The 23,256-nt window shown below is 37.4% G+C and overlaps 1 protein-coding gene across 2 annotated transcripts; it reads right to left on the reverse strand.

Annotated features, from left to right (window-relative positions):
- Positions 1-3,146: 3,146 nt before the first annotated feature.
- On the reverse strand, positions 3,147-17,402 carry igfbp5b (insulin-like growth factor binding protein 5b). 2 transcript variants are annotated; one of them, XM_042764240.1, is made up of 4 exons: positions 16,570-17,402; positions 8,621-8,745; positions 8,407-8,526; positions 3,147-7,059 (listed from the first exon to the last, which is right to left on the reverse strand). In XM_042764240.1, exons 1-4 carry the CDS (start codon positions 16,895-16,897, stop codon positions 6,925-6,927), a joined length of 708 nt encoding a protein of 235 aa, XP_042620174.1. In that variant the 5' UTR covers positions 16,898-17,402; the 3' UTR covers positions 3,147-6,924. The 2 variants fall into 2 exon arrangements, with proteins under 2 accessions (XP_042620174.1, XP_042620173.1); XM_042764239.1 differs by having other exon boundaries at positions 8,621-8,832; positions 16,570-17,392.
- Between the last annotated feature and the right edge of the window lie 5,854 nt (positions 17,403-23,256).

The following is a 23,256-nucleotide window of genomic DNA, read 5'->3' on the forward strand; positions in this document are numbered from 1 at the left end:
TATGATTTCTTTTTTGGGGTTTGTGTTGTATTGTTAATGATTTCCATGCACATGAATCATAAGCCCTTCCTGAACTTTTTGGTGATTAACTAGACATCTTCTTTTCAGGTTTCCCATGATCATGAAAAATAAAATAAATAAATAAATAAAAATGATTTTTACAGTTGTGATTTCCAGACATGGAAATGCTATTACATTCAATGTTTACTAAATTTAGTTAAATTTGATGTTATTTAATTACAATTTAAATTTAATCATAATCAAATGTAATTTTATTCAGTATTTAATTCAATATTTATAAATATATTCATATATATTAGATCAAGTATGTTTTATTTTATTTATTACTGTTTATATATATATATATATATATAAAATTATATACATTTGTCATTTTTGCTATAAAATACTTCAGCTCGAAGTTGTTATTTGCACATAAAATAAAATTTTAAAAAGCTTTTTTCGACAGTCACAAGCAAATGGAAAGGTCATGGAAATTCATTGGGCGAAAAGTGTGGGAAGCATGTCTTTTGAGCTCTAAAACAGTTTACCCACTTTTGGTGTCTTCAGGACAGAAGAGCTGCGAGTAACTTGTGCTATCCCACAAATAGAGGATGACTGGGGAAAGAATAAAAATCATTGACCCTCTACCTTTATTTTTTATTTATTTTATTATAATATATATATATATATTTTTTTTTTAAATTTCATTATGTCTGTATAAATTTTGGGCCCTCTTATTTTGTAACTTGGCAGTGTACATGATTCTGATTTTATTCAGTCTACAGAAGAGATTGCAAGTAAGAGATCCACCTTAAGCTTCCCCTGGTGTAGCGTAGTCTGTCTGCGCTTATCTCTGTGTTTGCAGTCTTTCCTTACAACAGAAAGCAGAACGTGAATGAATCTCAAGAATATTACAGGAGCGAGCAGCGGCGGCCTACCTCACACAGGGACTGGCCAAGGATGAAACGCTAAACTAATCATTGTGTTCTCAGGCAAAAGAGTGGTGTGGAGAGCCACATGTTGTGATAAGATGGAGCCATCTATAGTTGTTCAGCTAATTGCGTGATAAAAGAGACGTGAGTGCTTTGAAGTCTAAAACACAGTTGTCAGTTTCTTTGAAGGCTATAGTAATTGTCATGTTCACTGCCCTACAAATCAAATCGCCGACACGTGTTCCTCTCCGGGTCTGCTTCGTTTCCCCTTACTTGATCTGGCTCTTACAAATGAATGCTGCTTGGCTGCAGACAAAGCCCTGATCCATCACATCTGGAGTCCGTAAACCTGAGTTATCCCAGGAAGAATTTCACCTGTATGTCTGCATTAGTGATTACCTTGAGGCCACTAAAGTCTCATCAGACCCCAACCACTATCCAAGAATCATTTCACCTCACATTTTTAAATAAAATGCACATATTTAAGCCACAAAGCAGAAGCAGCACTACTAATTGAGGTTTGGCTCTGCATGAACTCACAGGAAAACATGTTAGAAATGCCCTATACCTATTTATCAACACTCTTTTGCAATATACAGTATGCTCTTATCGGTGGCACTTTTGCCATTTTGGCTTGATGCTTGAGTCCTAGCAGTCATGAAATGTTGTGCTAACTTGCCCTGGAGCTTTGTGATAAAACAAGGCTCCTCATAATCTAAATGTACAGTCAGTTTCCTCACAAATTTGAATGGAGATGTTAGTCCTTTCTGCCGGTCAGAGATCCCCCCTTGATGTTGGTGCTTGTGGTAAATGACTTCCTTGTTCCTGAGCAATCTCTTTGACTTCTGTGGAAAGCCAGGTTCCTTGCCTCTGGGCAGAGTTTAAATGGAGTAAGTCTTCACCCAAAATAAACCTGTATCCTGTAACGCTCAGTTCCTCTGGGCTCCTCTGTTAATCACCCAAACCCTGATTCATCAATTAAGACAATTGAATTAGCAGATAAACAATGTGTGCATGTCATAGATTCCAAGTGCACTGAAGTGTGTTGTGTGACTAGTAAAGGAGTGTGTGTGTGTGTGTGTGTGTGTGTGTGTGTGTGTGTGTGTGTGTGTATATATATATATATATATATATATATATATATATATATATATATATATATATATATATATATATATATGTGTGTGTACTGTATATGTGTGGGTGTGTGTATCATTTTAATGATTACATGATTGCATACAGTATATACACATATACATATATCTTTTCTTAAAGATTACAATAAAGCACTTAACCTGGAAGTAAACCGTGTCAGCAAGGGTTTAAAAGCAAAAAATATTAAATAAATATTGTGTTTGTTAAAGCATGTGCATGCATTTTGCAGTAAAAGCATGTTTATTGTTTGGTCTGTAAAAATGTCAAAATGGTCCTTTTTGAGATATGACTACATTTGTAAGTGAATGAAGGCTTGGTTATGCATTAAAACAAGTGTACAGCATGCTTGTGAACCCCTTGAACAGTGTTCAAAACGCATCTCAGGATGCATCTCATGAAGTTTTGATTTGATTTGTTTAACATTTTGGCTACTACATACTTCCATTTGTGTTTTAATGACTTCAATATAATTATAAAATGTGGAAAGTATATCATGCAAAAGTTAGTGCATAATATTTTCTTGACATTGGTGATAGAAGTCTGATAATGACTTTACAGATAGCATCAAGTGATTCTATTACACTAGTCTCATGCTAACACATTTTAAATAATGTGGCTTTCAAGCATGTATGTCCAAGTGCTTTACTGTTGCTTTATATATATATATATATATATATATATATATATATATATATATATATATATATATATATATATATATATATATATATATATATATATATATATTTATGTATATATATATATAATATTTATGTATATATATAAAATCATATTTAAGTTGTTGCCGTCAATAGCACCCGGAACATTCCTTTAAAGTATGCCAACTTGATGGATTTATAAGCAGTTTATATATTTGATGTTATCATGTCAAGATAGTGTTTCTATTGGGCCATTGAAATGTCACAGTATCTGTTGTCTTTATATTTGCATGCATAGTGTGATAATGGTGTGACATCTGGGAAACTGTCTTGTGGATACTGCCGTGGCTAGTAAATCTTTATTTAAATTGTTCTCATAAACAAGATCAAATTCCTGTCATGTACAAATAAATTTATTGCACAAGCTTAAATGAATACATAACTTTATTTAAATAAATGCTTTGTCATAACAACAAAAAAAAAAAGACAAAGGTTAAAAGAGTACATAAATTACAAGTTGAATAAATATTACACAGTGATATTCACTTTCTTAATAATTTGAGTTTTTTTTTTCTTTTCTTTCTTTTTTTTTTCTCCATTTTATTGGTTTTTAATAAGAGTTCCAAATGCTGAACATTTTTAGAGTCCTCCAGCCACTAATGGGTCTTTTTAACATGCCAGTTTAAGCCACATTTAGGTGGTCAATCAAGTCTTTTCTCATCCACAAAAAAAACAAAAAAAAAACAAGGAAAGCAATAAAGAAAGGAAAAACTGTTACGCATTCAGAGAAAGAAAGAAAACCTGTCGTTTCTACTGTAGTGCAAGTTATGAACTCTGGTGTCTACCCAAGTATGTGATTCGGAATCTGATGAAAGCAGATAAGCACAAAAGCAACATGCTGCGTCCTGGCAATCGATAGTCTGCTACCTCTAATTACAAATCAGAACGGATCAAAATCACATTAATGACATTTCTTTCCCATTCTCACAGTGACACCCAGATAGATTATAAGACCTGGGGAAACAAGGTAAAATGGTTTTCAGCCATAGTGCATCGTCTTTTGACATTCAGTGTTTTTGGATAAACACTTTTTTGACTCGTTGCATAACGGCTCATCAGATTCCGAGACTGTCCATCTACAAATTCTACTGTGAAGTGTGAAGCGCTGCAAAAATGAGTATTTTTGTCTGGTTTTCCAGTACAAATATCTAGACATTCTTAAAACAAAATCAATTGACTTGAGAAACAAAAGACAACACTTTATCTTGAATAATTTTGCTTTTTAAGTAAATTAAATTAGTTTTAAAGGCGTTCAGATGACTTTACTGGAAAACAAGACACAAATACTGATAAAGAAATACATTTCTGCAGTATGTATTGTGTGTTGTGAAAGGAGGCCCAGCACAAGATCACCGCTAGAGGCTCTCACCTGCTCTCCTTCTTCCCGGATATCACTGAGATGCAAAGTCTATCAAGAGTAGATGGAGAATAGACTATGATTGGTAGAGTTGTGTTACTGGTAAACCCACTGAATGATGATGCGGGTCTCAGGCTTGGGCTGCAAAGCCCCTGTCAAAGGTACTCAGACAGGGTATCTGTCCGAGGCCTGCTCCTGCTCCTATACCTGAACTGAGATTCACTTTGAAACGGCACTAATCGTGTGGCAAGGTAAGGAATTAAGTGCAAGCTGCTTTTTAAATGGGGGAGGGGGCTTTCGCCATAGATCAGAACCTGGATAACGCTGATTACTGATTTTGCCCTGTGGTGACTGACACCTACAAGGCTAATTGTGCAATAACAGAGGCGACTTGGCCTCCACGACGTACTCAAGACACTTGTAAAAGTCTGGTTAAAAAACACACGCCCTGAACTCACTCTTTCTCTTTCATGCCACCTTCCATTTTAGAGCCAATTGTCATTCACTAATCTTTTTTGACATGCAGTAGTTAGATTCTGCGGACTCGTGGTGATTTCGAATCACAGGCAGGCCCAGACGGAATCTTCATGCATGGAATTCCACAAAATTGGAACGCCTGGCATTCACAAATTCCTACGCTGGCAAATTTGACCGTGTTTTCAGCTACCAATTAGAACATAGTTCTCAAAGCTCCATGTCTAAAATACGGAAAATGCGTGAATTCCGTCTGGGGCTGGTTATGATGGGTATTTAAATGTTAGCGACTATTTTAACAGCCCCCTCCCAACAGTGAAACTATGATCATTCGGGCCCTGAAGTAAGATCCGGACGGACCCATTGTGGCATGGCTTCACTCACTCTTCAAGTGCCGACCGGTGAGTATCCCTGTGTGATGTATAGCTTTATTGGAAATACTCTCGTCAGCAATTACACACATTTGCAGTCTCTGTCAAATCAATCGTCAGCTTATTCATAAGAGAAATAACAGTAAATGAGCTAGCGCTAGTTGGACTACGTTCTCACCCTACCTCAGCCTCGGCGCAGGGAGCGATTTCTGATAGCTGCTTGACATACAATGTAGTGTAACGGATTTCATATCTAATCTGATGCTGTATTTGAACGCAACTGAAGGTCCTTCGTCAATATAAAAAGATATTTTCGTTCCCCTTGGCTATTGTGTAACGTTCACGTCACCATTCAAATGTATTTGCATGTAGGAAGGCACTGAGACTCGCACACTGAATGACGCTGTAGTAAAACGCACCTTCTGTTTCCACCGTGGTTAATAACAGCGATGAAATACAGGAATACAAATGAAACGTGTCATTGTGCTGACCAAAGGAGCTAATAGCTATTGGTGAACAGTCAAAGTGGGCGGGTCTTAAAAAGTGGTCCGACCTGCATTCAAATGAGCAAGTTGTCATTGTGACAGGTCAGATGGAAATATGCAAATTGATAATGCTAACACTCCTCTGCTGAGCACCTGATCATTGTGGTTGTTTGTAAAGTAGAAAAAAACAAAACAAAAAAAAAACACATTCAATAATCTAGAGTTAAAGGTAACATACCAAGGTTTCAGTGAAACCACATGGTCGAGGAACATGGCTCATAAGTGGACTGTCATTACCTCCATGAAGTCAAAGGAAACGGCACATAACAAAAATTATTCAGAAAAGAAAAACAAAACATTACAGACAGAAAGAAACTACCGCTCTGCACGGTGAACGTCCGTCAAAGTTCAAACGCAAATGCTGGGAGCGTTTAAGGGCTACAGCATCTGTATCGATTTTAACTTGGCCCAGATGCCACAATATCTGATACAAAAATATTCCAGAGTGGCCTTTTCTTTTCTAGGCGTGGGCACCGATTGATTCTGTGTGGACTTGATGTCGGGACCCCGTGTAACTCTGCGTGACAGCGTCTGTTTACATAGGCACGGTTGGCATGTTAGGCTACAAAGTCTGGAGCCACTGAAACAGATTTGTCTAATGGGATCCTGGTTTTCTTTCACTACGTTCTGGGAGGGATATAGTCTTTGTTTGTTTTTTTGAAAGCTATCACCATATTTCATTGCTCACACGCGTGCGCACGCAAACGCATGCTTGTGCACAGACGCATACACTGAACTTCGTGAAGTTACACATTTCCAAGCAGGTTCCCCAATGAATAAGTGCTCTGACAGGACAAAAAAATAAAAAAGCCAGATAGAGATGACTGTATCAGCAGATCTCTACCATGTGTTTTCCATTCTTTCTTCTCTTTTGGAAAACAACACTTTACTTTTTTTCAAATAGCAAAAGTTTCTGCTATCTCCTTTGTTACCTTGACAGCAAAAGATGTAAAAGACCAAGATAGCCCTGTTAATATTCAACATGCCATATATTCTTTTTTTTGTATTTTGTTTTATGTTAACTTTGAACAAAACAGTATGGTGCTCAAACCCCAGCTTCTATAAAAATATATAATTGTATGTATATATTTTTATCATTTTTTTATTTTTTGTTGCCGGGACTCAGCACTAGCAGGGGGCTCCTCTGATTGGCTGAGTCCAGTGAGATAGAGATGAGCGCTCAGTCAAAACAATTCCTGTGGATTATCTCACTTTAACATTTTCTTTTTAGTCTCATAGTTTGTATTTATAATAGCTGTTGTGTATCTTTGTCGTTTTGCATCAAAATCTCAAAGTGACTGGCGGGTAGGCTGGTGGGACAGGACAAGGAGGTGGGCCCTAGGTCTGGTGATCAGGGTGGGTTGATTCTCACTCGTTGTTGTTGCTGTTCTCCAAATCCTTGCACTGGATGTTACCGCCGCTGTAGTCAGTGCCGGGCAGCTGCACGCCGTATTTGTCCACGCACCAGCAGATGCCTCGTTTCCGGCCACGGGAGGGCTTGCACTGCAGGGTGGACAAGGGACAAAGGGTCATAAAACTGCAAGCACAACTCAATGGGAAAGCCTGCACTTGGACCAGATGGTATGCTGTCATAAAATATTCGTTGTGTGATGTAGTTTGAAAAAGATGAGCAATTACTGTGTAGATGATTGTGTTGATTATAATGGGAGTGATTTAGTTTTGAACGGTGTAAATCTAGAGATGTGCTTAATGACTTATCTTCAAAGTCAACTAATTAAGTAGACTGTTTTAAAGCACAGCAATAAAGCATTATTACAGCAAACCTTTTAAAAGTACAAATAAAATAAGATAATATAAAAACAAGGCTGTAACCATATTGAACAATGGGGGTGGTAATGGTCTTAATCAAATAATTAAAGGATTTGAAGAGATTTAAGGCAATAAAACAGTAACAGGCAATCAGCAGTAAAAGACCTATAATTTATTGCAAAGCAATATTTCAAAATTAAAAAAGTGCCACTGGACAAAAAAGTTTGCATTAATAGATATTACTGTCAGACCTTTAACATTTCTGTCACGAAACAGTTGCTGAATATTACATTTTTAGCTACAAATGCTTCAGTTTTACTTGTAAAATGTTTTACCTTGCACTCTTTAACCATTAAAACTGAAGAACTGCACTTGAATTTGTGTTCGCTAGCAAATGTAGATAAACTAGGGAGTCTCACTAATCGACTGGTCGACTGTTAAATGACTGGTGTTGAAAGTTGCAAAGCAACATTGTAAATCAGTGCATGAATATAGAATTCATTTGATTTATGTTCACATGTACATGTCATGAAGCCAAAAAAAAAAAAAAAAAAAAAAAATCTAATACAAGAGATAATGAGATACAAAGTGGCATGAACCTTTGAATTTTAAAGTATGTAGTTATCTGGACTATTAAAAAATTGCCATTTACACATGGTTATAAATATATAGTTAGTTAGTGAAATTCCTTAAATTTGATTGGCTGAGCAGCTTCACTAGTGTGTGTTTGTTCCAGACAGGCTGACAATCCATGTATAAGTGGTGGGATTTTTCAATGACTCCATCTGCATATTACATCAATACACCAATAGCTGGCAACAGCAATGTTTTATTTTTTATTTTTATTTTTTTTTAGTCTTTGACTGAACCGTTTTTTCAAAAATATTAATTCACTCAAAGTGAGTGAGCTACTGAATCATTCAGTGTTCAAAAATGCTGATTCATTCAAAGGAAAACCCAATGTGTGTTGCGCAACGGTTCTGTTTGAAATGATTTTCGTGAGTTAAAATCGACTGACAGAATTAATCAATGAAATCAAAAAAAATAAATATTGTACAATAAAAGTAACAAGAGTCTTACCTGCTTGCGCTTGAAGAAGCCCTTCTTGTCACAGTTAGGCAGGTAGAGGGAAAGAGCCATGACACGGGAGGTGTCTTTCATACTTTGAATGATTCCATCCAGCTTCCTTCTGCAGGGACCCTGTGCCAGACGAACACATGGTGAGTTGCATCATCACCTCAGCATTTAACGCCTAGCTATCATTTTACTGCAGCTGTTGCGTCACACAACTTACAAATTCAGGCTCATGCTTGTCGATGGGAAGGGGGGAGTAGTCCGTCGACCCCAGTAACCGATGCTTCTCCTGTTGTTTCTTCTTATCCTTGCGCACGGCAGCATTCTTCCTGCTGTGGATTACGTCTGGTTTGGGGTAAAGCGGAATTTTAGGAATCTGGTCTTCAGTCGTGTCTGGCTTCACTGTATCATCATGCTCTATTGATTCACGATCTAAGACAAAGAGAATCAAATAATAAGCATTAACTAGATTTTTACTGCATGGAAATGTGAGTGCCAGTGTAAAACTTGTCAGCATGATGTTAAAGTGTTTGCCAGGGTGGTGATATAATGTTTTGAGTTTTGAATCTCTAATATTCTTTTATTCTTGTTTCTAGTTTTCTCAGGTTCTTTAAAGTTAAAGTATGAGATTTTTCACCCACAAAACTAAATGCATTAGCACGCCTCAATAAGCCACACAATTTGAGGTATCATTCATACAATATCAACCAAGTTTGAATTTGATGGGCTGAGGCAGACCAGCTTTAAAATAGAACTTTTTTTTGTCATTCTAACAACAAACAAAGTGGTGCATAATGGAGTGAATTCGATTGTTAGACAACGACTGATTGACCATTGTAATATGGTGTATTTTGTATTTTAGGCTGTTTGGAGTTGCACCGCCAGGCAAATTGAATGCATTAGCACAATAGAGCAATAGCAATTTGCCTTAGCAAACACTAGTTATGACCCCATGTCCTACATCTGACTTCAACAATTCAAATAGGCTGAATTAAATATGACTTATAAAAACCTGAGAAATCTCTCCTCTCCAAATGCTTTACACATCCTAGCTGCTAATGAGTTTTCAGAGCGTAAACATGAAAGCAACTGTTTTTCCAACAAATGTTTCCTATGCATTTGTTTACAGAGGGTAGTGGCAGGATCAACAGCTGATGATCACCCCCAACCCAACCTAGCACTAGTTGAAACACTTGGTTTTGCCTGACTAAACATCCAGTTGGGTTAAAATTCCAATATCTCATGCTATTTGGTGGGAATTCTCCAAAATGCATTTAGGTGAACAACCTAAACACTGAATGCACCTCTGTTTTATACAACTTAATAATTATTTTGATTTTATTGTATAAAATGTGCATGGCTACAGGATTTGGGAGTGAGAACAGAAACGGCTTTTCGAAGGATCCTTAACAGTTCAGAACTGTACTTGAAGAACTTTGAAGTCACAATAACCATAACATCACGACAACCGCAATGTTCTTCTGCAAGAATCTAAGGCTAGGTGGGTAGTCACTGTCGACATGTGTCCAGGGGAAATGTGGCGATATTGCAGAACTCGATAGTAAAACTCCACAGGATACAAGACTCTACTTATAAACTGTCTTTCCATTGAAGTTAAATACTGTTGGACAAAGCCAAGCTTCATAAAACTGAACACTTGAACCATGCTGAAAGAAGCCAAAAATAGTATATCCAGAGGAGATTAACAGATCATTAACACTAAGCATACAAGTCAGGATATATAATTGCATTGACATTTAGCTATCCAGACCATCAAAACCCCCCTGTTAAGCTATTATTTATCATATTTGCAATATGAAATTGCATTTTTTATAGTTTTGTTTATGATTGTGGCATTGCATTAAAAAGATAAAGTTTAAATAGAGTATTGTTTGCTTTCAGACCTAATGCCAGTATATAATTCATTTATTTAAATCCATTTATGTTATTATCCATTTATATATATATATATATATATATATATATATATATATATATATATATATATATATATATATATATATAGACACAAAATGCACTACTTAGCAGCCACAAACAGTTCATGCTATTTATTATGCAAATAAACAATATTACTTGGCAAATTGTTCATGCATTTGGAATGTATTTAATTTGTAAATACTAGGGTAAGGGATTGGCACAACATAAAGTGATTATTATAATAAATGCATTGATATTAAATTAATAATAAATAGATAGATAGCATGTTATTGTTGCTATCGCATCTTAGAGTGGCTTCAGTTGCGAATCAGACAGAATGGAAATGGACATACGGAGTCAGGTCTGAACATTTATGCTGTTGGGTTGCCAAGTATTTTTGTGCATACAGCCAAGAGGACATTATCAGACAGCTGAGGTAGCCAGCAGAAATGATTGAGATAACTGCCCTCACAGTCCTCCTGAGCTCCAGTGCTTCACATTGCTGCGGACTGGGGCAGGGTGTTCTGGAGCAGCCTGGTGGTGAAAGAGTCTGTCTGACCTGGAGATGAATGGGGCGGGTGCCTGGTCATTACAGAAATTGGTTTCCTGGCTTCTGAAGTTACAATCAGAGCATGGTGCTGTCTCTTTGAAATCAATCCCGCAACCCATGACTTGGCAGACTGAAGTTTCTGTACAGATTTCCCCGCAGGTTTAGGCTCCTGAAACCACCGGATCTGAGATCGCCTCATGGAAATGTCATAGGGACGTTTGCCTAGAGTGAGATTTACATGGCTTGGAAATGTAGACTTTAAACAGGAGGGCACAGGACGACTGGGATGGCACAGTTTCCTTATGGTTGTTTTTTTGATTTTTCTTCCTCGTGCGTGGCACAAACCAACAATGCCTAGAGTTTACAAACCACTAAATTCATCTTTCCTGTTGTAGGCTTTTCAAAGTGAGGACCAAAATCACTTTTTCCATGCTCGTGGTCCACGGCTTGTAAAGGTTTAGCGGGTCTGTGTTTAACATCTGACACAAAGCCAAGATCTTGGAGCCCGGCCAAACCAGACGTATCACGTGTAGCCTGTCTATTCAAATGAGCTTTGAAAAGAATGCTGGAGAGGTATTGGTGTCTCTCCTCTTGGTCTTGCAAAACTTTTCATTAAGATAAAGGGACCCGAGCTTGGCCAAAGGAGATGCATCTGATAGGGGTTCTGTTTAATAATTTACATGTGCGCTGGGCAATTATACTTCATGAATATCCACAGTTTCTTAAAGCTTGGGGGCTAATGATGAAAGCAGATCTCCTTTTGAGTTGCGTTGTCACCTTGTCCGATTCTTTTTTCAGAACGATCTTCTTTTTCCAAACAAGCTGCAAAAATGCTCCTGAAATCCTTAAGGCCCTCAAATGACATGTTTTAGTGCCTTATTAGCATGCACGGCTAGAATTAGGTCTTGCTATTGTAAAATATTCAGACTAACTCGCCTTTGAAAGTCGTTCTTGAAGCAGGCTGTTCTACTTTGTCTTGCATTCATTGTCACAGACTGACCATGGCATCCCTGGCAAGATTCCACTGCTAAATATTTAAAGCTTGGACCGTGTCCACAACATGTTTGGGCTGCTATAGCAGAAAAGCATGCTACAAACTAGAGAAAACACCATGAATGTAACTATGCTCTAATGCTAGTTAAAACCGGGGGAACTGCAAACTACAAAGCAATATTAAAAGCAAGAACTGGCTGATTTGGGATAAAAGTTTCCATGCTGCAATACATTATGAGTTACAACCAAGAAAGCCATCATATAACTTACTATTCAAACAAGTCCCCTGTAATTCAGGACAATGCAAAGTGATGACACCTGTCGATACCCTTCAGGCTGAAAGCACATGTGCGCACCTCTGCATCGCCCTGACCGTGTCTCATGTCATCAACATTTCGAAACATGAACTCAGGAGGTGCTCTCCGGACATCAGTGGATCACTTCCAGTTGCTGATTTCAATTAGTTCAGACAATGGCAAGAGAGCGATATTGTCTGTAAGCTCAAGGCATCTTTCCACCAAGAGTATCTAGCTACAATCTTTCTTTTTTCTAAACTAAACTTCTAAACTAGGCTATATTATGTATTTTTTTCCATGCAAACTTTAGCAGTCCAGATCACATCTTAATAATCAATTACTGTTAATTAATTACAATCAATTACAATTAAGTATATAATAATTTATAAGAAGTATGGCTGGGCAATGTTAAAACTGTCAGCCAGAGATTTAAACCATGGTAGATAAATGTGCATGGCTATCAGTGTGCAGGACTGCTTTACTGAGGTAAATAACATTAAATGACTATTCACAAGCTGTTTTATTGATGGTATAAATGCTTGGAAATAATATTTAACATTTTCAAGTCTATTCATTATTTGAAGCATGCCAGCCACCCAATAATCGCAATATCCATGTTATGTTATTTTTAATATAACACAAATCGTAGCCTTTAAATTCTGTCAATTTTATGATGAAATGCAAACAAAAAAAGTATTTTTCTGCTCTTTAATGGCTTGAGATCACTATATTCACCTTAGTTCAAGCGGCATGTGAATTAATCAACTTTTTCTTAATTTCTACTAGTTCCAGCATGAGATAAACATGAATGAATATCAGACATGTTGACAAAAATCAGAACAACTTAATAAAATGAATGTCCCATGTAATCGATCAATCAGTGTTTCGAAAATCATCAATAAAACAGCTTGTGAATAGTCCTAACAGTCCTAACATAACATTTACCTCAGAAACGCCAACGATAACTTTGCCATATATAAATACAGCATGCATTTATATGGCACTTCATGCCCAAAAGGTTGCCAACCCCTGGGTGGCCTATACATTTTGAGTCTTATATGATATGAATAAACATTTTGTTTGCATCTGTCAAGTTACAAAAAAAGAAGAGAAAAGAGTCAAATGAGATCACAAGTAACACTTAACTTTACTTAACTTGCTACTGTAGATTATCCAAAAAATTGATTATTTAATATGCAAACCATTTTAGACTTCAATTGCGGCTCAGAATTTAGAGTCATAACTACTCGTTTTATATGTTGAGTTAGAAGACTTGTTATGCAAACAGCAAGTGTGTGTGGCTTAGAGAATGAGCTTTATCAATCGTTTTCGAAACAATCGGCTATCCTAAGCGGCCAAATTTTGTCACCACCTTTCCCATGATCCTCAACAACTAAATGTAACAACTGTAACAGAACTAACTATTTTGTCTTGTGCTGTATTTTACCTATCCTCCCAAGAATCCTGCAGGGCACAAAATTTGAGGCAGGGCTTTGGAACCACATCTGAACCTGTGCTGCAGGCAAGAAATTAGGCACCTTTTGTTCTCCTTCCCTGAAGAAACGTGACACTGCGGCTCCCCTCCACTGCCCCGAAGCACATGACAGGAGGTTTCAACAGGTCTGCGTCTTCTGCTCAACCACATGGTTACAGCTCTGCTGTCTGCTTACATTTTGTATGTTTAATTTTCTAAACGTGTGCAATACACCCATAGATTAAATAGATTGTTTTTGTGCATTCACTGTTTTGGTCAGCCTGACATGTGTTCCTATTTAAGCAGAGCCCAGCGTGAGGATGTCTCTGCCCAGGAATCATGTCTCTGACAGAGACGAGACTACTGTGCGAGCTGATTTTCTTCACAGCTGTTACTCACTAGCTTTCCAGGTGCCAATGACAAATACACGCTGGACAGATTGCTGCTAAACTTTACTGGAAGAAGTCATTCAAGCGTGCCAAATAGGTTCCCTACTTGCATACCTCTGCAAAGGATGACTGGGCACTAGATATACGAGCGCTGTGGTTAAGAAAAAAAAAGAGGAGAAAATATTCTGTAACCAATGTAGATTATTTTCAAAAGAGCATCTCTTTCAAAAAGTGCAAGAGATCTATTCAGGTGCTAATCAGTGAAGCGAGCCGTATATCTTTCAACGTCAGTCTGATGTTGCAAGCAAGTATATGTTTCTGTGAGTTTGGCCTGTGGCGCTATATAAAAATGAGATGACAGACAGGCAATAGAAGAACAACTGCGTTCCATTCCTTTGTAATCGTTGTTTAGTTATGGCCACGTCTTTAGTGGTTAAATAAAATGCATAAATCAGCAATACTGAAATAACCCAATATAACAGCCTTTTGGCTCGTTTGTTTATTTGCACACTCTTAGATTCGGACCACCAAATGTTGCAAATGCATCATACAGTTATTTCGGGCAAGATGCCTGTAGTCATATCTGGTAGCAACTACATCTAAGTTCCACATGGAATGTCCGAACAGAAAATCTCCCTTTTGATAATTAGCAAATTTGCAGTATTTGCCAATCCTGGAGCTAAATGATAATCCGGCATTGCCTATTATACTTGGCTCTAAACATCCAATCTTTAAACCGGTATCGCCAGCATTCAAGACCATGAAAGTATGAGACTATTCACGTGAGTGGGACATGGTTCCATTTTAAACTTGTATTTAAATTTTATGTTTGCACAACTGTAAAACTAAGGCGTCTTTGGGGAATAAAAATGGATTGGGAAGAGACAGGGCCAAAAGGCTTGGAATCCTAATGCGGGCAAGGACGCTTGACCTCTATCCCTCTTTCCCTCTCTCGGTCTCTCTCTATGTCTGTCCTGCCCATCTAGTAAAACAAGGCTGAAACTGAATACCATGGGAGGCTAGAAGTGTCCCTCTAAATTCATACCCATGCATGACGAACAGCTCTTGATAGATCGGCTCCACAGTCATTCTGCTGAATCACAAGAGCTCGACTGTGTGCCCACTGCAATCACAGAAGGGGTAAACCAGCAACCACACTCATCAGAGGACTTCAGATAGAGACAAACAGGTTTCTGATGTGCACCTGTGTGTGAGTGGGTTGTATTTGTGTACAATCATTCATGGTGAAAGTCCTCGACTGAATTCAACCTATTCTGTTTTAAAAAATATGTGCTGTCTTGTAGAATAAAGCATTCCTGTAGTCTAAAAGCTCAACTGGTAGAGCGTTGCACTAACAACGCCAAGGTTGGGGGGTTCGATTCCTGTGGAAAGCATGAATTGAGTGCACTTAATAAAAGCATCTGCCAAATACATAAATGTGAATTAATATGCATGTTGTGCATGATTACTCATCATAAATGTGGTTTTTGCACATAGGTTGGCTTGCAGAGAGACAGCGGCTACCCTCCTCCCCTTGGATTTAATCTTTGAACAGTAATCTGACCCTCAACACCACCCACAGACTTAGACCTAAATTCAGAGCAACCTAGAATCTCAATCAAGAATATCATGAGACATGGGTACACCGTACAATGATTAGAGGTGTGATCATAACAATGGAGGAGTCCCTAACGTCAATAGAGCACCAAACAAATGCTATTGCCAAAACAAACAATAGTGAAACACAAAGCAAGGCTGTATGGAGCTATGCATCTTGAGGCATCTTTACTCAGTTCTGAGGAGAATACTAAATGATGCAGTTCTGCTGAATCTGATGCTGCTTTGCTTCTGTGCCAATGAAATGCAGCATCAGAGCAGCCTTAAATTGGCCATTACAGAGCATATATTTATGAATTTATATTTTTATTCACAATCAGACATTTTCATTCATTACACATAATTTTTGTGTAAATGCATTATATGATTCTTTAGATGCAGCTTCAGTACAATAAAAAAGGTACAGTGATGGTATCAGATGGCAATACCATGGTACATTGATATACCCCTTAAAAAGTACAGTGGGAGTGTGACTAGGCAGTGATGGCATTTTATGGGACTCCATCCAAGGTATTTATATGGTACTCCAGGGAATTCCAAAACAATACTATGATATTCCTATGGTAAATGGCAAAAACATGGTAGTAATATGGTATATGTCCATAATACAATGGTAGTACCAATGACAACATGCCAAAAAACGCCAAATAGTTTTGAATAAAATACAAATATTCTATACTCATAAACCGGCTTCACTAATCCTAATAATCTACAGCGCTGGAATATGATGGAAAACAGCACTGAGCAGCACTGAGCAGCGCAGCCCGGCCACAACACAGAAAAGCTCATGCAGAAACATGCGCACGCCATAAAACTGGATCAGCGCAAGCCACAAAGTTCCCAGCAGATACACGATCTTAACGCAACAATGCTTCTGTGCAACAAAGGCGCACTGCTTTCCAGTCAACTTACCAATGGGTGGGTGCTGTGGTTTGTATCCCTTCTCGTTCGTACACACTCCCTTGCCGTGCAGCAGGGCGTGAAGCGGCTTCTCCTCGCCGTTGCGCGGCAGGCAGCGCAGTCCGTGCGTGCATGTACCGGTGTACACCCCGCACGCCTGCCCCTCCGCCAGAGCGCAAGTCAAGCAGCAGCCGCAGCCTGGCTCCTTCACCAGCTGACAGCCCACCGGGACCGGAGGACACATGGAGAGCGCCTTCTGATCGCACGGCTCGCACGGCACGAAAGAGCCTCCGCTGATGGACAACGCCGTGAGAAATGTACCCAGCACAAGAAGAGCCATACTTCGTTTCAAAGTGAATGAGGTCCGATTTAAATAATAAGAATAATAATTATTATTATTCTTAAAAAAAGAGGCAAGAACTAGATATGAGAGCGCACGAACGATTGGCTCAGATTCGAGTGAAAACTCCGCATGCAAAGTGAAAGCACAGGTTGGAGTGTCTTAAAAATGAGAAAATAAAAACAGTCTTTGATGAAAAATAGATGATGAAGAAGAATCCGGTGGATTTTTACATAAATATGTACACATATATATAAAAAAAGACTTTCACTTGGGTATTCTCCAATAGTCCAGTTTGTGCGCAATTGGTTGCGCACTGAAATTCTGGACTTTCCGATTCCAAGACACTTTCCCCTCTGGAAGTTTTCTGAGCAGACTGATCAACTTCACAGCAGCGCTTGCCTTTTTAAAAACAGCCAAACCCAAACCCCTAACTATGAATAAGCCAAACAGCGGTGAAGGGAGGCGCACTTGCCAGATCGTGGCGCAGCGCCAGCCCCCCCCCCCCCCCCTTCGGCAATAGGATCTGTCCTTTACGCAGTGATGCCAAGAACGCAGAGCAAAACACAAATCCATGCAAAATCGAAGACATACTCCTCTAAGATCTTCCGTGCACTTTGTGGCCAGTATAGCGTCAGATTCCTGCACAAAGCTCAGCGGCTTTCCAACAGATTCAAGACGAAACGCTTCAAATGGCAAATGGGATGCGACATGATAAAGACGCCTGCTCACATATACGTTCAGAATACATACAAAAGAGCACGATTAGAATCGCTCTGCCGATAGGCACCACCCGTATATCAATGCGCGCATAGATCATGTATGAGTAGTGGAGAATGGGGGGTGTTTTGTCTTGTTTTTCTCTGCGTGTCTCAAACTTTGAAATAATATTCCCATGTTTGTCTTCTACAAATTAAAATAGTTTTGAAATCTACTACTTACCGGTAGCACTAATCGAAAACATGGATAAACAAAATGCACTTCTCCACAGGATCCTCCTTTCAAGCATTTTAATTCAAAATAGTGTAGGACACACTTTCAGAGAAAACTGGAAACTACTATATAAAATTAGTTATGAATAGTTTTGAAAATGTCACAACTAGATCTCGTTTGAATGCTATGTATCAAAATAAACAAGATAAGCTGCTGATTCAGATAATACCAATTCTGTCATGTATTCTTCATTAACATGATCACAAATCGAATTATAAGTAAGATGTGTTAATGCATTTCTACTATCTTCAATCATCTAAAGTGATTTCACTCATGTAACTTCTTTCTAAATGGGTTAATTGATGGTGTTACAGCTCAAGTCTCGTTACAGAGCTCAACATATGCAGCAATATACTGACTGCATCAGTGAAGTCTGTATCACTGCAGTGCACAATTGAAACCAGATGAGGTGTGTGGTGAATACTGTGGTAAATGCTTAAAATCTCTTTTCTCTCATGCAGAGAGGCTTTCCCCGAGTTGCCAAGTCTTGTTTGAGCTTTAATTACAGTGGTTTTGGTGGTAGTTTAAGATTAGGCAATCTACACCCACCTGTTCTGAACTTTGAACTGCTGAGACCACAATTTGGATGAGATTTAACAGGCAGATTGTTTAATCATGCCGTTCGCTCACTGTCCAAGTGGCCCTCTGCTGTTTACATGTCCCTGATTTGCCTTATAGAGTGCTCCAAAATGGCATTTGCACATGTCCCATATGTAAAGTACATCAATGAGTTGCTCTGTTTTGCTTTGAAATTGCTTTGTCAGATGTGTGATAGCCAGTTTAAAGAACTGCACTCGATATTTCATTTCTTTTGATTGTTCTGTGCTTTTCATACATGCTGTCTCTTGTTTTACCCAGCTGCACAAGCCTGAGTGTCTGTGTGGGTCTTGCTGCTGGATTAAGCTCACCTCTGAGATTTTGACCACTAGAAGGAGCTGTTAGCAATGGTAAGAGACTCACCTTGGAATGAATGCTGGCCCACAGATGAACGTTTCATTACCAGAGATTTACACAGTGCTGCCGTACACATCTCACACTCAGGAGTCAAAGAGACAGACATCAGTCGTCAAGAATGTACATGCTGTTTTGATACATGAAGTTTAGGGCCATGTTGCCCCTGTATGCATGTTTTTGAAAACTTTATTGCTTAATATATGTCTTTGTGATGTTTAGATTTCATTAAAGTAAGCCTGAATTGGTTGATTGATGTCATCTTTACACTAACAGCTCCACAGTGCCTGTCTTCCTGGCACTGGTGTCCAGAAAGCTTGTTTTACTCTTCATTGAATTATGCCTGTTTTCATATTTGTTCCTGAATTTCTTCACGATTCATCTATGATCTACCATTCTGGACCTGAATTGGGACTGTTTTCCAGTCGTATAAGATTTCACATTGCCCTGTTCACTCACAGTGTATTTATCCCTGAATATAAAACAAACTTAATGGATGCAGAGTGCAAGTTACTGGAAATAAGCTGGAACTGTTATTTGCTCGCTAATGAAGAGATAAACTGTCGTAAATTATTGGTGTGAACACTACTAACCAGGAGATTTGATTGATTGATGATATTAATTAATTTATGTTAGGCATTTAATTTTTCTTGTGCATCATATGTTTTAATATATTTGATTAAAAAAAATTACAGTAATATATTTTAAACATTAAAAATAAATTATTAATTGAACAACAAATATTATTTATAAGGTTTTATTAAATATTATTATAAAGATAATATTATAAAGATATTTAATATAAATTATATTTTTTATTATCACAATTAATTAATTTCACTACATTTTATAGATAAATTTATAATCTTACATATAAATATTACATATTTATTTAACTGATATTTATTAAAGTGTTTTTCTTTCTCTAATCAATGTTTAAGAATATTATTTCTTATATATTTATTTATAAATTTACAAATCAGCAATAAATAAATAATAATAAATAAATAATAGAAATGCAGTAAAATTAAAACTTTTTTTTATTTTATATTTTTTATTTTTACAAATATCAATACATTTTACAGCTTTTATATTTTTCAAACAATTTTTTTGGTATTGTTGAACTTCCAAATTTAAAATTAAAAATCTTATTCCCCCCATAATGTGCATTATGTATACTAAACTTAATTAATAATAGTAGCAGATTCATTTAAATATATTCCTCATGAAAAGATGTGTCATAAGTGAAATAAAACATTTTCAAAACAGTTGAATGCTGGACATCTAAAATCCTTTTAACTAATAACAGCCACTTCCTTAATGACATCATCCTCCAGGAAGTGACAACATTTTGGAGGGAAAGCACCAGCACAAACATCTGTGAGTATGAGTGATGGTTTACTGGAATGCTTTCGTACTCTTAATTGGTTAGTTGCACTCTAAAACATTCAATCATGTTTGTTAAGTTAATGACAATGTTTCAAAATGCAAAAATGACTTCAGGTTAAGCAAGTTATGCTAATTTTAATGCTTTAATTTTTTGCCATTGTGTAAATAATCAAGTTATAACTAATAAAGTTTTAGTGCTTGTACAGTACTTGATGAGTATCTTGTTGTGCAAGTTAGTTAATGTGGACATGTTTATATCTACTTACCTGAATAACAACACATGGAGTTGAATGACACAGATGAACTTTATTGCTCCTAGAGTACTGAAGGTTAAGTGTTTGTGTACTTGTGTAAAGTAAGATTCGGCCTTATTTTGTGTGTTTAGCTTAAAACGTCTAATAGTTCACTGGCTAAGTGGAAATCCATAAAATTGATACTATTTTTGCTTAATGGGTTCATAATATAAGTTTTGCTATTTGTTCGCATTTGTGTAATAGTAATCTTTAAGATTAAGACCTTTTCCAATGTTCAGTCAGTGATTGCATAATTAGCATGTAATGCCATCTCAGTCTTAATCGCATTTTATTTGTGTTGTCTGGTTCTTTGAATATTTATAATGCTTGAAAATTCTTCAGTTTGCTAAAGCAGTTGCCCACATGGTGAAAAATCAATGGAAAAATCAAAGAGGAAGAAAGGTGTCCATATACAAATATTATGAGTAGGATGTGGCCTGTGAACATCAGTGTAAGAATTCTAATTGCCAAAATGGCGCTATGCTGATTTGGAGAGACACAGAGGAGAGGAATTGTTAAAAAAAGTTGTTAGTTTTGTTCATAATGTTACGGTTGAATCACTGATGGCAGATTGACTATTCTGACGATGCTTTTCATACTTTCCTGGACCTTGACACTGTTATTTATTTGGCAGTCTATGGGACAGTCTCAAGCCTACCGGTTTTCATAAAAAAATATCTTAAATTGTGTTCTGAAGACGAACAAAGCTTTTCCGGGTTTGGAACGACATGGGAGTAAGTGATTAATAACAAAATTTTCATCTTGCAGTGGAGTAACCCTTTAAACTGAAATGCAAAAATAATAAATCTTTTCAAAATGGTTTTCGGAACACTCCCCCCCCATAATCCCTTGGCTGCTCAAACAGACTCAAACTAATGCTATTGGTTACATTAGAGTCAACTGGAGTCCATATTGGTTGAATCAATACAGGTTGAGATGATCTAAGCTTTTCTTTGTGTTTAGTTCTACAAAAATGCAGACTTGCAGACTTGAGGCATAGTTTGTGTCCAGATGTTTCAAGATTGGCCAGTAGTCCTGCTCCCAGTGATCCATCTTTTTGTGGTTCATCTCAGCCTAATTCCCAGGATTACATGGCTTGCCAGTAGAATAGAAGCAGCATCAGAGAGACAATGAGGCTTCTGGATGTCTTAAACCCACACTAGTGGTTTGCATTTTGCATTTTCAGGCTCCCAAAATGCCGTTGTTTTGTAAATTAACAGCCAAAACGTATAAAAAAAAAGTTTCTGGTTTTAAGTTAAAAAAAATTTTTGTCTTTCATTTGCATTTCTGATGTCTGCAGGGATGTTTGGCCCAGGGACTGTGCACATACTTAGAGGTCAAATCCATGATTTTAGCTTGGCACAAAATATTCCTCCAAACAACGCATGTAGAATTTGTTCTCTGCTAACCCATGTTTCCTGACCTTAAAAAAAACACGGTCGACTAAAAACATTCTTAAGTGAAGATTATCCTACTTACAAAATGCCTGAGGGGCCTTTTTTTCTTAAAGGACATTATAAGATGTTAATAGTGACTAGGCCCTTGGAATTTGGGAAGAATCTATGAAATTCTACAGAACAGGTTTTAGACTTGGTAAAATATGCTAAAAGCATACCCTGTTCTCAAAAGTGTTCAACAGGTGCATTTACATGGAGCACTGTATTCCAATTACAATTGGTTTAAAGGCCCAGTCCGAATGAAAATGCTCCACGTAAACACCTCAGTCGGAATAAAAATGCCCAAACTGAATGCAAATTCAATTTGGTTAAGAGGGGCACGTCCAATCACAAATATCGTAATGATGCATGACACACAGAACGAGATGACGTTGTTGTTGAATAAAATAAATGACTGTCGTGACTTGTGCCAATCTAAAAGTCTCTTTCCACTCATCATCTGTGAAGTGATGCTGGTCAGCGTTTTCCCACAAGGGCTTGTTTTGGATACTCATCTGAAGATGTCTTATTTTGGACGAGGGGATGGGCATTTTTACTGCTTGATTAATATAGGCATCATTGCACAAAGCTCCATGTGCTTGTTGTCTCAGAATTAGGAATTATTATAATATTTCAAAATAGTACTATTGTACTATAAATAAATGTAGCCTTGGTGAGCTTAAGAGACTTCTTTCAAAAACAACAAATCATACTTTGGAACATTCTTATTGGTGGCAAAAAGCATGATCATTAATCTATAGAAACACTAATAATTTAATAACTTAAATGTAAATCTTGCATTAAATTAATTAACTGACATATTTTGTGTTCTAATGTTAACTTAGACAAAATAATATAGAATTTTATCATTCCATTATTCCATTTACTGGCTCATCGGTTATGTGGACTAATTGACAATTCATTGAACATTGGTATATTTTATCATAAAATATTTCTATTTTAATGTGACCTAAGACAGGCCTCTTTTGGCACATTCTGCTCAACTCTAGCCTTTATTTCCACTAGGAGGAACAAACCAGGTAATTATGGCCTGCATTCTTGCTTGTTTCTTTTCTCCAGACTTTTTAGACTGCTGGCCCACACAAACCAATGCATGATTGACAAGCTCTACTGTCCTTCATAATGTTGTCACTATTTAAATTGCTTTTTCTTCTTCCAGCAATCTGTCTTCCCTGACAGTACCCCACCAAAGATATGCACCATGCACACGTTACAATGGACGTATTGTTGGAGTTTTGTGTTCACCCATTCAGAAAGGTGGCTGCGCTTTGACCAC

This window comes from Cyprinus carpio, chromosome A9 (genome assembly GCF_018340385.1).
Source record: "Cyprinus carpio isolate SPL01 chromosome A9, ASM1834038v1, whole genome shotgun sequence".
In the NCBI taxonomy this organism is placed as follows: Eukaryota; Metazoa; Chordata; class Actinopteri; order Cypriniformes; family Cyprinidae; genus Cyprinus; species Cyprinus carpio.